The sequence below is a fragment of the Aegilops tauschii genome, chromosome 7 (genome assembly GCF_002575655.3).
Source record: "Aegilops tauschii subsp. strangulata cultivar AL8/78 chromosome 7, Aet v6.0, whole genome shotgun sequence".
NCBI classification, from domain to species: Eukaryota; Viridiplantae; Streptophyta; class Magnoliopsida; order Poales; family Poaceae; genus Aegilops; species Aegilops tauschii.
The window spans coordinates 470743497-470760698 of record NC_053041.3 but is presented as its reverse complement, the minus strand read 5'-3'; the positions used below and the strand labels follow the sequence as shown (position 1 = coordinate 470760698).

Genomic DNA, 17202 nt, shown 5'->3' with positions numbered 1-17202 from the left:
AGATTCCAGTAGTGTTTGTGTGCTACCAAACGTCACAACATAACTGGGTGATTATAAAGGTGCTCTACAGGTGTCTCCGATGGTACTTGTTGAGTTGGCATAGATTGAGATTAGGATTTGTCACTCCGATTGTCGGAGAGGTATCTCTGGGCCCTCTCAGTAATGCACATCACTATAGGCCTTGCAAGCAATGTGACTAATGAGTTAGTTGCGGGATGATGCATTATAGAACGAGTAAAGAGACTTTCCGGTAACGAGATTGAACTAGGTATTGAGATACCGACGATCGAATCTCGGGTAAGTAACATACTGATGACAAAGGGAACAATGTATGTTGTTATGCGGTTTGACCGATAAAGATCTTCGTGGAATATGTAGGAGCCAATATGAGCATCCAGGTTCCGCTATTGGTTATTGACCAGAGACGTGTCTCGGTAATGTCTACATAGTTCTCAAACCCGTAGGGTCAGCACGCTTAACGTTCGGTGACGATCGGTATTATGAGTTTATGTGTTTTGATGTACCGAAGATAGTTCAGAGTCCCTGATGTGATCACGGACATGACGAGGAGTCTCGAAATGGCCGAGACATAAAGATTGATATATTGGATGACTATATTCGGACACCGGATGAGTTCCGGGGGTCACCGGATATTTATCGGAGTGCCGGGGGGTTATCGGAACCCCCGGGGGAAGTATTGGGCCTTAGGGGAGAGAGAGGGCAGCAGCCCAGGAGGTGGCGCGCCACCTCACAAGGGGAGTCCGAATTGCACAAGGGGAGGGGGCGCGGCCCCTCTTTCCCTCTTCCTCTCCCTCTCTTTCCTTCCCCCTTCCTCCTCCTAGTTGGACTATGAAAAGGGGAGTCATACTCCTACTAGGAAGAGGACTCCTCCCCCTCCTTGGCACGCCCCAAGGCCGGCCGGCCTCCCCCTCGCTCCTTTATATACGGGGGCAGGGGGCACCCTAGAGACACACAAGTTGATTGTTTCAAGCCGTGTGCGGTGCCCCCCTCCACCATAATCCACCCCGGTCATATCATCGTAGTGCTTAGGCGAAACCCTGCACCGGTAGCTTCATCATCACCGTCATCACGCCGTCGTGCTGACGAAGCTCTCCCTCGAAGCTCTACTGGATCGTGAGTTCGTGGGACGTCACCGAGCTGAACGTGTGCAGATCGCGGAGGTGTCGTACGTTCGGTACTAGGATCGGTCGATCGTGAAGACGTACGACTACATCAACCGCGTTGTCATAACGCTTTCGCTTACGGACTACGAGGGTACGTAGACAACACTCGCCCCTCTCATTGCTATGCATCACCATGATCTTGCGTGTGCGTAGGATTTTTTTTAAATTACTACGTTCCCCAACAGGAGACGTATCAAATGTCATGGACAAACTTTTGACTGGTGCAAATACTTTTTGCAAATTACGCGAAGAAAGTTTTACATTCTCATGACCATTTTTAGAAAATTTCATGAACATGCTTTTAATCGTGTGAATATTTTTTAAGTGATATGGATATAGTTGTTTGAATGGTACAAATAGGGAGCCACCCATGTGGGGCCGGCCACTTCCTTACGTCCATTCTTTTACCTATAAATCCCCAAAATCCCAAGACCCTTTGTATTTTTTTCGCGATTTTTTTGCCTGTTTCGGCACCCTGTTGGAGTGGGAATCCATCACGAGAGCCATCTTGATTAACCTTGCTGCCTCCATGATCATGTGTGAGTGGTTTCCCTATGACCTTAGAGTGCATAGTAGTAGCTAGATGTCATCCTCTCCCCATGTGATTCAGTACAAAGTTCCCATAAGCGGAATCAATATGATGTAATGGGTGTTTGTGTTTGTTGGGATATGATGACTTTTCACTTTATGATTAGAATGTTCATTGAATTACATTGAATCTTTGAAGTTTCTTTGCTATATAATTTAGTTATGTATGCTCTTTGATCTATTAGTTGTCTTGGCCAAGATTGGTTGGTAATTCTTCAGAGGGACTTGTGATGCGGTGATCCATCCCAGAGACAGAAAGGGAGCGAACACATGTTATATTATTGCTACCAAGGTTAAAATGATAGTTTATTTATCACACTAAGATGATAGTTTTGCTGTCTATGTTATGTCATCTTGCTTATTGCAATGCTCTGTTTGTCATAAACTTAATATTTCGATATGCGTGCTGGATAGCCGTCTTGGGATGGAGTATTAGTTGTAGTTGCAGTTGGATAACGGTCTACATATCACGGACATAATGGCTATATATAATCGCTACTCAATTTTAATATGTTCGACACACCACATTTATCTGCTTGGAGAGATGCCTCCAGTAAAACGGAAAAAAATTATATGAGACCGGGTCTCACAGGCTAGCAGGTGAGACCCACCCTGATGGATGACACGTGGCATTCACAAATCATAAAGCATCTAATCTCTCACCCCTTGATTTCAAGTGGGGGGTGGGCTAGATGCTTTGTGATTTGTAAATGCCACGTGTCATCCATCAGGGTGGGTCTCACATGCTAGCCCGTGAGACCTGGTCTCATATAATTCTTTTCCCCTAGGTCTATCTTCTTTAAATTACATACACCATTATAATTTATTTTCTTGCTGTATCATTTTATTATTTTGTTCTATTTATCAATTTCTACCATACAATTTATCCTTGTAACTAGCAGGACAAGAAGCTTCACAATCTTCTTAAAACATTGGGGGCAAGTCTGTTTCGTGTGCAAATACCGATGACTTTAGTTGCAGAAGAAATCCTACTGGTTCGATAAACCTTGATTCTCAATCGAGGAAAATATTTATTGCTAGGTTACTTCTCCCTTACACTTGGGGATTACTCAATCACTCTTACGAGAGAGCAAACACACTCGCACACATATATACTTATTTTTATATACATGCATACAATACATATATATGAGTGCATGCATGTCTTATACATATGCCAAAACTTACATTTTAAGTCTACAATAATTTTTTATAATATTATGTCTTTAGTAGGTTATAAAATCAATTACTCACTCCTTCCCATTATGTAGGGCTTGTAAGATTTTGACACGAAAGTTAGAGCAAGGCTGGTCGCAAATTACTGAAGCCATGGTTACAGAAAGTTTTCTCCACGATATACTTTAACAAACGCGATTGACTGATCCACGATTATCAATGGTTAGCTTACGCTGGGCGTACAAGAGAGAATATCAAGAGATGAGCGCCTTAGATTTAGGGATTTTCTAAAAAAAGTAGGCGTCTAAGATTTTGGGAGGAGGGAGTATATTTAATTGCCAATACAACATTAACTAGTGTCACGCCAGTGCAACATAAACTAAACAATGGACATAAACTAAAGAAAAGAATAAATACAAATACAAAATAAGGAGTGCATTGCATGGTCAAATAATGCATGCATGTTTATTGCTTCTCTTCAGCATGTGCGGGGAAATATCTGCTACTCCCACCCCTAGGGTGCTCCCAGTGCTCCAAAACTTTATAGTATCTTTTTAAATGTTCAAAAAATTCTAAAAAAATCCAGCACATTGACACAACATCAAAGTATGTTGTCAAAAAATTTGAAATCAAAATTTGAAACGTAGCTTGAGAAACATAAATGACAAGTTCGACAGTAAATAGTACGCAACTTAAGTTGGGCTTTAGATTAGGCCCATTATCACATTGATGTCCATTTTATCATTTTTGTATCTCGAGCAATGTTTTCAATTTTGATTTGATTTTTTTAACAACATATATGGATGTTGTGTCAATGTGCTGGATTTTTTTAGAATTGGAACATTTTAAAATGTGCTATCGAGTTTGGAGCACCGGGGGTACCCTAGGGGTGGGAGTACTAGATATTTCTCCCACCATGTACCATTCATAGATTTAGGAGGATGAAATGACCCACCACTTAACATCACGTGCATGATATTTCCTGGGCATGTCATACATGGATGGGCTACACGTACATGCTATTCACGGCTAAACTTTGCTGGATAGATGGATATGACTACATGCATGCACCACTCGCTAAACAAAACTAAATCCAAATCTAATACAAAAAAAAACAAAAAATGATTTGCTATAAAAAGAATGAAATAAGGGCATTGATATTACCTAAAAGAAGAAAGAAAATGTAAAAACACATAAAAGAAACAATGACACAAAATTACGGATGATTGGCATAGAAATTGCATTGTTTCGTAATGTACAAAAATAAGCATATAGTATTGGATTTTTTAGAGAGCGGTGTGAACCACACAAACATAGCACAAAAATTAGTGAGTATATATCCATGTTATGGGGGCTATTATTTGATAGGAGCCTATCTTTTTGGATGTTCAGTCAAATCGTCTCCACAACTCTCCACCACTCGATCAAGATACAAAGGTCGAACCACCTTCTTCTTTCTCTAGCCTTCTTCTTCCCCATATACTAATAATATTTTTTAAATGAAGTTTTCTAGGGAAGAATGAATTAGTGGGATTGGTACAACCCTTTAAGAAGGAAGAAAATTAAGAAAACTAAAACAAACAATGACAAAAATTGCCCAAAAATTGTGACATTTTATAATATATGCAACAATAAGCATATAATAGTGAAATTTTCGCAAAAAAAAATTTCTCAGTAAGAATGACTTAGTGGCATAGGTATTACTTTTAAAGAATAAAGAAAAACAATAAAAGCAAAATAATCAAAATAATGAAGTTGCTAAGGAAGAATGAATTAGTGACATTGGTATTACCCTTTAAGAATAAATAAAATCAAATAAAAATATATAAAAAATGAAGTTGCTAAGGAAGAATGAATTAGTGGCATTGGTATTTCCTTTAAGAAGAAAGAAAATGAAATAAAAATTAACAAACCAAAAAAATGAAGTATTCTAAACAGGATGTATTGGCACTAGTATTACCCTTTAAGAATAAATAAATTATAAAAATCAAATAATGACAAAATTTGCACATAATATACACACAAATTGTGTTTTTTATATCATGCAACAATAAGCATATGATAGTGGAATTTTAGCAAAGAGAAGTATCCTAAGGAGGATTGAATTAGTGACATTGGTATTATCCGTAAAGAAGAAAGAAAATAAAATAAAGGCAGAATAAAAAATAATGAAGATGTCCAAGGAAGAATGAATTAGTAGCATTGGTATTACCGTTTAAGAAGAATGAAAATGAAAAAAATAATTAAAAATCAATATAATGAAGTTTCCTAAAGAATAATGAATTAGTGGCATTGGTATTACCCTTTAAGACGAAATAAAAACTAATTCAAAATCAAAACAACGAAGTTTTCTAAAGAAGAATGAATTAGTGATATTAGATTACCCTTTAAGAAGGAAAAAATTATAAAAAATCAAACAACGAGAAAATTTGCACATAATACACAGAAAACTGTGCTTTTTTGTAATATGCAAGAATAAGCACACGATAGTGAAATTTTCACAAAAAGGAAATTCATAAGAAGGAATGAATTAGTGGCATTGTTATCACCCTTAAAAGAAAAAAAAGAAAAAAAATCAAAATAATGAAGTATTATAACGAAAATGAATTAGTGGCATTGGTATTACCCTTAAAGAAGAATGAAAATAAAATAAAAATAATAAGGTTTTCTAAGAAAGAATGAACTGGTGGATTCAATATTACCCTTTAAAAAGAAAGGAATTGAATAAAATATAAAACACGGGTTTGACAAAATTTGCACACTATATACACAAAGATTGAACTTTTTAAAATATGCAAGAATAAACATATAATAGTGAAATGTACGTAGAAAAAGGTTATTAAAAGGAAGGAATTAGTGTCATCGGTATTACCATTAAAGAATAACTAAAATGAAATGAAATTTAGAAAAATCAAAATAATGAGGTTTTCTAAGAAAAAAATGAATTAGTGGCATTGCATTACCCTTTAAGAAGAAAGAAAATAAAAAAAAGTAAAACAAAGGTGTTTGCACAAAGTATGAAAAAAAATTCATTTCAAAAATATGCAAGAATAAAAATATAATAGAAAAAATTACGAAGGAGAAAGTGACTAAAAAGGAATGAATTAGTGTCATTGGTATTACCCTTAAAAAAGAAAGAAAAATGAAATCATAACTAAATCAAAATTAACATAATGAAGTTTTATTGGGAACAATGAATTATGCCATTGGTAGTATTAATCTTTAAGAATAAAAAAATATTTTTTTTAAGAATTCACACAACTTTGCACTTTTGTAGTATGCAAACAACAATCATATAACAGTACAATTTTCACACATTTACATAGATTTGTGTGCATACATTTACACTCAACCCACATCCTAAAAATACACACAAAATAAAAATAAAATAAAAATCAACTAACAAAGAAAAGCAAATAACAAAAGGAGAACGCATCAAGAAAGAAAAATCGGAAAAAGTGACAAGGTAAAGAGGGATGGGCTGGGCAATAGGGCTTCAGCCCAGTAGCAAATCGACTGTCCCAAATATATGGCCAGTCAGAAAAAACAGTCCAAACCAGCTCACAAAACAATCCAGAAAAAACACAACACAAATCTCAGAGCAAAAATCAACGGCCAAGAAATCAACTGACCCAAATTCGAAATTCAAACGACTCAGTAAAGTGAGAAAGTAGAGCCTAATGGGCTTTCCACGAACATATTGGAACTCTTGTTCCCTCTTAATTTATTGGCTAGCGCCTGTCCCTTTTTATCCAGAATGACACGCACTAACTCTGCAGTGTAGGTAACACATGTTGTCATCTCAGTTGTTTAGGAGTGCCAAGTATGTATCCCTTCTCAGTTGTGACATGAACTAACTCCACAGCTTTGGTACATATTGTCATCTCCGTATGGCCGCCAATGGGAGGCCAAAGATGCCAGGCCACTACATGCATGCGGTCTTCCGCCAGATTTTCTAGACCTTGTAACCTCAAAACCTCCTCGTAACCATCGTGACCTATGCACAGCTAGCTTTTGACGCTGTCCAAGATGCAGTGCCAACCTGCCAGGAACAACACAAAGGCGCAAATGGCAACAACGATGGCATCTTGGCGCTTTGCGCGATCCACCAACACGCAATCCTAGGGCAGCTAGCTAAGTCCAATAGTAGAAACCTCAGCACCTACTCCATCTATAAATCCGCCGGCCTCTTGGGGTGAGCCGATCGATCGAGCTCAGGGCCATGGCGAGCTGCTTCTGCGGCACGAGCGCGGGGCGGCGGGGCCAGTTCGTGAAGCTGGTGTTCCCCGGCGGGCACGTGGAGCTGCTGGACCGGCCGGTGCTGGCGGCGGAGGTGATGTCGCAGCACCCGCGGTTCTGCGTGGCGCGTCCCGACGTGTTCCGCGAGCCCGTCGGCGCGGTGGCCGCGCCCAACACCATGCTCCACCTCGGGCACAAGTACTACGTCGTGCCCAAGAGCACCGTCCGGAGGCTGCTCAAGTACTCCTCCTCCCACAGCGCCAGCGGCGGGCGCGGCAGCGTGTCGCTGAGGCGGCACCTGGCCAGGCCCGACGGCCATGACAGGGGCCACAAGGACGGCGGCAAGAAGTGGTTCGGCTGGGCCGTGGGCGGCGAAGCCAGGGCGCCCCAGAGGCCTCCCCAGGAGGTGGGCGTCAGTCATGGCAGTGAAGAAGAAGCGGCCACGATGGTACGTGTGAAAGACACCAAGGAGAAGGTGAGGGGTGCCAAAGGGGAGTCGCCGGGACGGCGGCGGCGGCGGCCGGTTGCTTCGCCGGCTGACTCGGCGTCCTATTCCTGGCAGCCTAGCCTTCACAGCATAACTGAAGAATAATCATGTACCGTATGTGTGGGCCCACTTTGTATCCAAGGAGAATGTGCATAAGGCAAGTGCATCCGTGTATGCCATTTGCCGGCGATTCTCATCATTTGATGCCGGAGTGAGTCTCCGAGTTATCTAGCCTGCAGCTGCAGGATTGGATGTCTTGTACATTAGAGAACGGTTGATAAACTCTTTCTACTTTGCTTAACCTGAGTAATTCATTCGCTGCATCCTCACTGCAGCTTATTTCTTTGTTTGTCAAATGGTAGGTGCATGTATCGACTATCGACTGCTGCCGCTGTGTTTGGTTGAGTTGCAAATTCTGAAAAATCTGTTGTGAGTTGTGAACTTTCAGCTGTGGAAAAGCTGGAAGTTGTTTGGTTGAAACAATTGTGAAACAACAGATTTCACTACGAATTGTCGCTTATATATGCCATTTAACCGTAATACAGTAATATGTACGATGTTAGGCAATGAAACGACAATTTTGCGAAGGGAAATTATGACAATGCGAATGATTCATAGTTAACACATACGCAATTCAACCATTATACTTTGATGTTCCATACATCTAAATAGATGTGGCCCCATAATATCATTACATAATAGATTTGGACCATACAAAACACATATGGTTTGCATGATGATGACCTCCATCAACATAGCTAAACTTTGTTGCCATCACAAGACAAGCGTCAACTATCCTACTATGAATATTGTTCATGCTATCTTTGTTCTCCTAGTTTTCAACGGGATCTGCATGTGTCTCCTAGCACTGGAGGTACATACTCATCATCAGCCATACTTCAATCAAGCAAAATAAATTCAATACTCCACCCTATATATAAAAATTGTATAATTTGTAAACGAGGACCTACTGTCAAATCTGCAAGAGCATAGCACTACTAGCATTGAACCCTATCCAATCACAAGTTCGAACAATAATTTGCAATCATTTGCATGTACAAGCATTACCACATACACATATAAAGCACAATCGATTAACAAATATACTAGAAAATGCACTAGAGAGCAGCAATATGCATCAACTAGTAATCAAATTGTACTCACAATACAGAAAGTTCCTGTGAAGGTCGGGCTACATGGATCCCCTTATCCTCCTCCCTTCAATATTGCTTTGAGATGTGTGCTCTCCAACTAACTTACTACATCAAAATGTCTCTTATTTGTTTCTCTCAAATGAAACAACATATGGACTTCAAAATTTGCAGATCAAACAAACTTTAGAACTTCAATGTGTGACAAAACTTTCAGATTTTTTGGTTCAAGGTAAATATAAAAAATGAGATTTTGTTTTATTAAAAAAATATTTTAAGAATTTAAAATGCATGAAAAAATCCGAAAGTTTTTTTCCCACATTGTAGTTAGAATGTTTTGTTGTCATGCAAAGTTTGAAGTTTGTATGTTGTTTCGTTTGAGAGAAACAAAAAAGAAAAAAATGTGCCTGCATGGATTGCGATGCAGAAATGGATGGCTAAGATAAGAGGTACCATGAGCTCGACCTATAGAAAACCACACTCCTCACAATATCCAATCTATAGATATTAATCATTAAATAAAAAAATGCATGAGAAAAGAAGGATGGATGGGGATGAAGGAGGAGGGGTGAGAGGAGGAGACAGGAGGGCCGGTGCCGGACCACAGCCATGTGCACAGAGAAGGTGAACAGAGGAGTTAGGGGAAGGAGGGAGGCGAGGCAGAGACAGGAGGAGTAGTTCGCCGGCGCCCACAACTCTCTCTGATATGATCTTCAAGAGTTCCCAACAAAGTGAAGATCTTTGGCTAGTTACTTGCCAATAATCGACTAAACACATGTGCAAATCTCCACATGAAGACTATTCTAGATTCGGGACCCTCTCCAATGTGCAGCTCTCACCCTGAGAGCACGTACAATAAGCTTATATAAGCAGACTATAAGAGTTAAAATATTATTTTTCTCTTGACATGGAGGAGAGAGAAGATGATAGAGAAGAGGAGCCAGCTGCAACACGTGCTCCTTGGTATTACGTGGGAGTGAAAGGTGAGTCATGTATTAATAAAATAGCACATCTTCATAGCTAACTATTATATAAAACTTGCTATAGATGACATGGCAAGAACTTATAGCCATCACTTGGCTCTACTATTAAACTTGCTCTGAAACAAGCTGCCACCTCTTCCTCCAATGCCCTGCAACGAAGAACGTTTGGTGTGCCTCTGGTTTCAGACTAGACTAGAGTGCTATTGCCAAAGTTTGGGATACGCCTGCACCAGGTGGCCTGCCAACCTCGCTCACATCATTCATGCTCTTGCTAATGTATGAAAGATCTGAAATGTTAGAACTCAGTATTTTTAGACGGCAATGGCTGCTGTCAAATTAGGCAATGTTCAATATTCTATATCGATTTCACCCACGGGTCACACTGACAAAAATGTTCTGCATACAAGAATCATGACGTTCTATGGCATTGACTTCTTCTATCAATAAAACAATGATTGTTCCTTCTTATACTTTTTTCGGTTCGTTGTCTTTTTTTAATAAATGACATTTTTTATTAACTTACTTCTTCCGTTCCATCAAAATAACGGAGGGAGTATAATATAGCATCAAAAGAATACAAATAACAATGAGGTGGCATACACTTGGCCTCTGTATGACTAAGAGTGCCCCATGTCCAGTTGTTAACATGTGTTGCTTCATTTCTTTGTTGCGTGCTTATGGCGTGAATACTGCAAATGCCTATAATAATTTGGCTTGCGCCGTGTGTAATGGTTGGCACGCAGAAAATTCTTTTGGTTATGACACCAAAATAAAAAGCGACTAATCCTAGGCCAACTGAACACCTGAACAAATTATTCAGGTAAGCAAGCCTTTATTCGTTATACACTTCAGGAGAGCAAATCTTTATCCGTTATATATCATGCTACGATCGATCTTGTTTGACGAAGTTCTGAAGAGCACGGCCAATTCGTAATTTTACACACTTCATTACCAACAGCAAAACTACCAATTTTCCTCTTTAAAGAACAGCAAAAGTGCCATTCACTTCCTCCCTCTCGGCGAGAGATGCACGTGGAGCGGGTGGAGCTTGTAGCTGGTGAGTTGCACAGTGTCCACCTTGTCCTCGTCGCCCTCCTTGAGCCTCCAGGCGAAGTCCTGCACGAAGCGCGCCATGGCGGCGCACGAGATGGTCGTGGCCTGCAGGCTCCCGGCGCAGGACCTCCTCCCGGCGCCGAACGCCATGGTCTTGTACATGTCCGCAGCCTCGAACCTCCCATCCACGAACCTCTCTGGCCTCCACTCCTCGGGCTCCTCCCAGTCCTTCTTGTTCATGTTGCACCCGTACAGGTTGATGACCAGCTAAAACAATTGAACCATTTTTTCAGAAATCCACGGTCAGCAGCCGAAACTTCTTGTGCCATCAATTATTAGTGTTGTCCAACTGACAAATAATATGTTAGTGTTGTCGATTACCTCAGTGCCGGCTGGGACGTCGTAGCCGGCCAGTTTGGTGTTCTCATGGACGAACCTTGGAGGCACCAATGGGACAGGAGAATGGAACCGCAGCGTCTCGTGGAACACGGCGTTGAGGTACGGCAGCCGTGGCAGGTGATCCTCAGTGACCGTCTCGTCGCCGCACACGTCCCGGATCTCCTGGTAGAGTCGATCCTGATGTGACCAGAGCATTTCTGTTAACAATTTGTTTCCAGCAAAAGAGAAGACTAGATCAAACCACCGCACAGTGGGAAACTTGCCTGTTTTTCTGGGTTTTTAGCCAGCTCATACATTGCCCACTCGGTCGTCACCAAAGTAGTGTCCGCAGCCTCGATGACCGCCTCCCACACCAGCATCATCAGCTGTTCGTCTGTCAGTGCCTTCTCTGCCAGCAAGAAGTCCAGATAGGATGCCCTGGCCTGTATATCACAATTTTATTGCGTCAAGATGATCAAATTAACACATAGGAGAACCGCATCAGAATAAGACAGTTTACAGGCTATGTGCATTGGTGCTACCTCGCCATTCGCAATTCTCTTTTTCTGTTGATGGATCAAGGCTTGCATCACCGCGGTTCGCCTAGATTCTGCGGTACGAACTCTTGTTTCGAAGCCCTTGTTTGGGATCCAGCTGAGGTATGGGAAGAAATCCCTCCAATCAACATCGATTGCACACATCATCATGTCAACCACGGTGATCTGGTAAATTTCATCCTTCGATATCTCCCTCCCAAACTCCTTCACATAAACTGAACCCACATCCTCGCCTAAACTCTGTAATTGTAGTGTTCACTCTCATTATCGCATATAATAAACGAAGCATCTGAAGACTGATTCAAATCAAGAAACTGATAGTAGTGTCACAATGGATGAGCACACTATTATGAAGCTTGTAGACTTACCTGGATCAAGGACAGGCGGAACAGCTCGTCCTTGAAAACTTCTCTGAAGTTCAGAGGAGAATGTGGGTCGTCAGTCACCAACGTATGGAAAGTGCTTAACATGTTGTCCATCATCATATCTCTTGTGTCCCTAAATTGTCTCTACCCATTTTGCAACCATTTCACCATGAAACGTTAATTAACTGAATGTGTAAACATATGCAAGTGGTGGCCACTAAACTGTATAATTTCCTAAGTGTTAAGACTTGTACCTGAGCAGAAGAGCCCAACATGCCCGACATAACTAAACGCTTCACCATTTTGTGGAAGTCACCGTAGTCACTTATAGCAACCATCGTTTTATCACGAGTCAGCACTGACAATGCTTTAGGTAGCTTTCGAGTAGAAATGGATGAGTATTTCGCAACCATAGCCTGCATATTGAGAAAAGAATATATGTTCTGGTCAAGTGCGACATATTTGTGCGATGCTTCCATCATTTCTCAATTTTGCATCACAGCATAAATCAAGAACTATATGCGTATTTTATTTATTAATCTGGGCTACCTTGTAGCTTAATAATTGTTTCTGGGTCGTTCTTGGGGGAAAGAGGTCAGTTCATAACTTGCTTGAATCCTCTGTTTTTTAAAAAGCTTGTTAGGATTCTTGGTTTGTCTCTAGCATGAGAAAGAGAGGTAAAAATAATGATTATATCAGCTTTGAAGTTCAATTTCTGGGGTGAAAAAAGAACTCTTGTATCTAGGTTTGAATTATTATATTTTCCATTTAAAAGAAAATTCGCTGAGATAATGCCAACAAAAGCATACAGAGTAAATGCCAAAAATCAGTCAGAAGACTAAAGCCCAAGTTGCCACAATTACCCAAAAGTGCAAAAGATGATATTTTGTAGTAGAACCTAAAAGTATATTAACACGTGAATTATGAAAAAAAGACAGCTTCCGTATTACCTCCTTGGCTACTTCAGAAGAGTTGAGCACAGCTACTGATGAAGCCCCAGTCTTTATGGTGTATATTGGCCCATAAATATCAGACCATTTTGCGAAGGTCTTATGGGGCTTCTTCTCTTTTAACTGGTGCAGATTTCCAATAAGAGGTAAACCAGGAACAGCTGTATGTCAATTAAATTAACCAGAGGAGATTTTAGTTTTTCCTTGCAGTAGAATTAGCAGTATTAATTTGAAGGGCAGAATTTATATTTGAAACAAGCTAGTTCGATAATTCGTCTGCATACATGATTAAAAATTATATTCATACAAATAAATTAAGTAGGTAATTATTTTCTCTGTTTTTCTTAGGTATTTTCAGTAAGTATTGTCAGACGGCGTTACAGTCATACAATGGTACAGCATATATATATTGTGTCGTGGATTTTTCTAGCAGGCATAACTTTGCTGGGAGGTCATGGAAACTTAAATAAGCTAGTATCAAAAGAAGGTGATTGTTGAACACTAGAATAATCCGCATCACTAGTAGGGGTCAGCATGTATCTAGGACAACCTAACCGTCATATTTTCGATATAGCAATTATTGCTTCCAGAATTTGGTAAAATTACTGTTTAGCACAATATATTACGGTAAAACTACTTCCGTTCAGAATGCTCCTGTTCCCAATCTACTGTAGCTGCCATGTGATCTAAAACAAATAGTAATTGATTTGTGCGTCCTATACATAACACGTATAAAGCAATTGTGCTGTCCTAAAGCAGGGAACATGCTTTGTCAAATACTCCGTCTGATCCAAAATAAATGTCGTGGTTTTAGTTCCACGACACATATTTTGGATCGGAGGGAGTAGCTATTATCAGATGTGTTTGATTAGCATGATTTGGAAATATACTGTGACTGACAGAGGAACCTCTGGACTTGTTGTTTTCACCAGTTGCTATCCGGGAACTGCACTCTCCAGGCCAAAAGTAAATATGAACCGACAGAAACTGTGACAGTCAAGAGAAGCATTCCATTTCATCCCCCACCCCCCTTCCCACCCAAATATAATAAATTGTTTGCTGAACATGTATATGCATATATCACATTTATTTTGGTAAGGACATATATATCACATGAATTTGCAAAAGTTCAGCACAGTATGTGTTCCGTAGGAGTCGGGGAATTCCTTTTATTCCAAACGGGGCGGTCGAACGCTTGCATAAAAGCACATGAAAATGAGAAAACTTATTGAGTTGTTTCTATAGGCAGATTTGTTTTCTCTTGTTTTAATAAAAATAGTAAAAGTTCACAGCTGTGGACAGCTCAGGAATATAGCTATATGTTCTTTATCTGTTCTGCAAAAAGTAGAGGATAAGTGAACCTATCATTTATGACAGTAACATCTCATTGCTTCTTTTCAATCAATCGTGTAGCTTTCCGTCTTTGAGCTTATGGAGCACTTTTCCTTGTGAAAGTGCCAACCGGACTGCTCACTGCCCATGCATGGGGACCAAAAGGGGCTTGGAAATTGGATTGAAAAAAAAAGGATCTTCTTGGAATGGTGGGAAGTAAAAGATTCTTTATGTTGACATGTTCTTATGTCTAGGTAGTTAGTCATGAAAAGCTAGCTAGGTGTTATTTTCCAAATGACTTGTGGATAAATCTGTAAAAAAAATTAAACAAAAAATAGTTCCTTCATTCATAAATGGATGCCGTTTTGCCGTTTTGGACATTGACAGGATTTCCAGCATACAGCTTTATCCGTTATTTTTTATATGTATATATTAGTATAGAGTTAAAACAATTATATTATGGAGTTATCTTTCATCCAAATCTAAAAATATTGTTCCAGCCTTACAACCACTTTTTAATATTTTGTTAAGGGTGTGGCTAGATCTTAGTCGACTGAGACTTAACCAAGTCTTAGTCAAGTGATAGAACATATAAAAAGAAGAAAGAAAAAATTTAAAATAAATTTTGCACGGATCTTCATGTAAGATCTTACAAATATAACATCGACTGAGACTTGGTTAAGTCTTAGTAGACATAGATTTAGCAATCCCGTTTTATTACAAAATTGCAGAAGTTTGACTGCACGCTTTCATGCATTTAGGAATGGAGATAATAAAAGACAAAAGATATAGCAAGCAGTGGCGGAGCTTGACGAAGTTCGTTGGGGGGGGGGGGCTAAGTAGAATATATGAGCTAGTGGGGGGGCCAAACACATAAAATTTCATCATCTAATCTCTTTCTGAAAAATTTATGACTGCATGTGCAAATCCTTGGGGGGGCCACAGCCCCCCCAGCCATGCACTAAGCTCCGCCCTTGATAGCAAGTATTTAAAGGTTTTGCCCAAAATAAGAAAGAAGCATGTATAAGCATTAATTGCTTAAGATTCAAAATGTCTAAATTCGCAGATGACTTATTTGGAGGAGGTGATCATGCTTATCCAGAAGCCTCTAAGAATTCAAAACCAATATTTGACAAAAAAAAAACTTAGATCTTGTAAATCTGGTTGAGCTTGATCTTGAAGTTTTATGGACTTACGACAAGTAGTATATTTTTTTAATAAAAGTTTATAAACTTCTACATGTGCATGATTTCCACGGTGAGGATCAATTCTCACTTGATCAACATCTACTGTACCTGAACACATACAAAATAATTCAAGAATATCCTACAGGAACCTAAGGAAAATTGTGGCATAAAAGCCAAGTATGGCATGCTCTGCTACATGTAGACGAGCATACATACAACATGGGGGAAAACATGATGCATTTAGACGAGATTGGGTGGGAGGGTCGTCACCTGGGGGCGCGTTGGTGCGGCCCGTCCCGACGACGCCGGCCTTGGCGGCGAGCGCGGCGGCCGCGGCCAGCCCGCCGACGGCCGCGGCAGCGGCAGCGACCGCGCCTCCTCCGCCTGCCGGGAGCGCCGCAAGCAGGGACTCCATGGGGGTCGCTCGGGCGTGCGCGGCGTGGGGTGGGAGAGGAGGAAAGGAGGCTGGGGCAGTGGCGGTGGCCGTGCGTTCGGCGTGCGCGCCTTGAGTTTTAGTAGGAGTGAGGCGAAGGGGAAAGCGACAAGGGTCGGGGCAGAGGCATATGGGCGCGGAGCGGAAAGAGGATGCCGCCGCCCGTCGCTCTTTTTGTGCCGACGTGGGCGGAGGGCACGTGGCCAATTCAGCTGCGACGTCTGCAGTGATGAGACCATCAATGTGGCGAGTTTTTTTTAGGGACTTATATAATGTGGCGAGTTTTATTAGCATGGCAAAGAGGAACTTTCGAAGGTTTTATTTAGGAAAAGGTCCATTCTAAACCTTGAACCTGCAGAGGTTAGTTTTTTTCTTTAGAAGATTGTAGAGGTTAGCTAAATCGAACCCTCAACTCCCAATCCTAGTCGTTGGCACACTGAATTTGTCATTCCCGGTCCAAATCGAACCCTTGAGCTGTTCGGCTCACCGGGAAAGTAACGATCCTGCAATTACATCTCTCATGTCGCTCCTTAGGTGGGCTGGCTAGCCTGAAAAATAGTCACATTTTTTGAAGGATTTGAATAAATGTGCATGATTTTAAAAAATCATAAATTAGAAAACTTTATGTAAATTAAAAAATATTCTCAAATACGAAAAATCTTCAGGAGTTTAGAAAATTGTATGTGACCTGAAAAATGTTCGCAAATATAGAAAATATTCATAAATAAAATATATTCTCAAATACGAAAAATATTCAGGAGTTTGGAAAAATGTTCGCAAACTGTTTTTTTTAATTTGAGAAAATGCTCGGAAATGAAAATATTCTAAAATTTGGCAATTTTTCAGGAGTTTGGAAAAATGTTTGGAAATAAAATATATTCTCAAATACGAAATTTTTTCAGGAATTCGGAAAAATGATCATGAACTGATTTTCTTTTTTGCAATTTTGAAAAAAACTTGGAAATAAAAACATTCTCAAATTTTGAATTCTTTTCAGGAGTTTGGAAAATGTTTGCAAAACTTAAAAAATGTTCCGACATAAAATACATTCTCAAATATGAAAAATCTTCAGGAGTTTGGAAAAATGTTCACGAACTATTTTTTGGAAATTTGAAAAGATGCTAGGAAAAAAATATTGA

At 40.2% G+C, this 17202-nt stretch overlaps 1 protein-coding gene across 1 annotated transcript; it reads right to left on the bottom strand.

Moving 5' to 3' along the window:
* Positions 1-10620: 10620 nt before the first annotated feature.
* On the bottom strand, positions 10621-16184 carry LOC109786379 (ent-kaurene oxidase 2). Its single transcript, XM_020344951.4, has 8 exons — positions 15901-16184; positions 13112-13272; positions 12416-12577; positions 12165-12305; positions 11782-12036; positions 11524-11682; positions 11243-11437; positions 10621-11128 (listed from the first exon to the last, which is right to left on the bottom strand). The coding sequence occupies exons 1-8, from the start codon at positions 16043-16045 to the stop codon at positions 10811-10813; spliced, it is 1536 nt and encodes a 511-aa protein (XP_020200540.1). The 5' UTR covers positions 16046-16184; the 3' UTR covers positions 10621-10810.
* Between the last annotated feature and the right edge of the window lie 1018 nt (positions 16185-17202).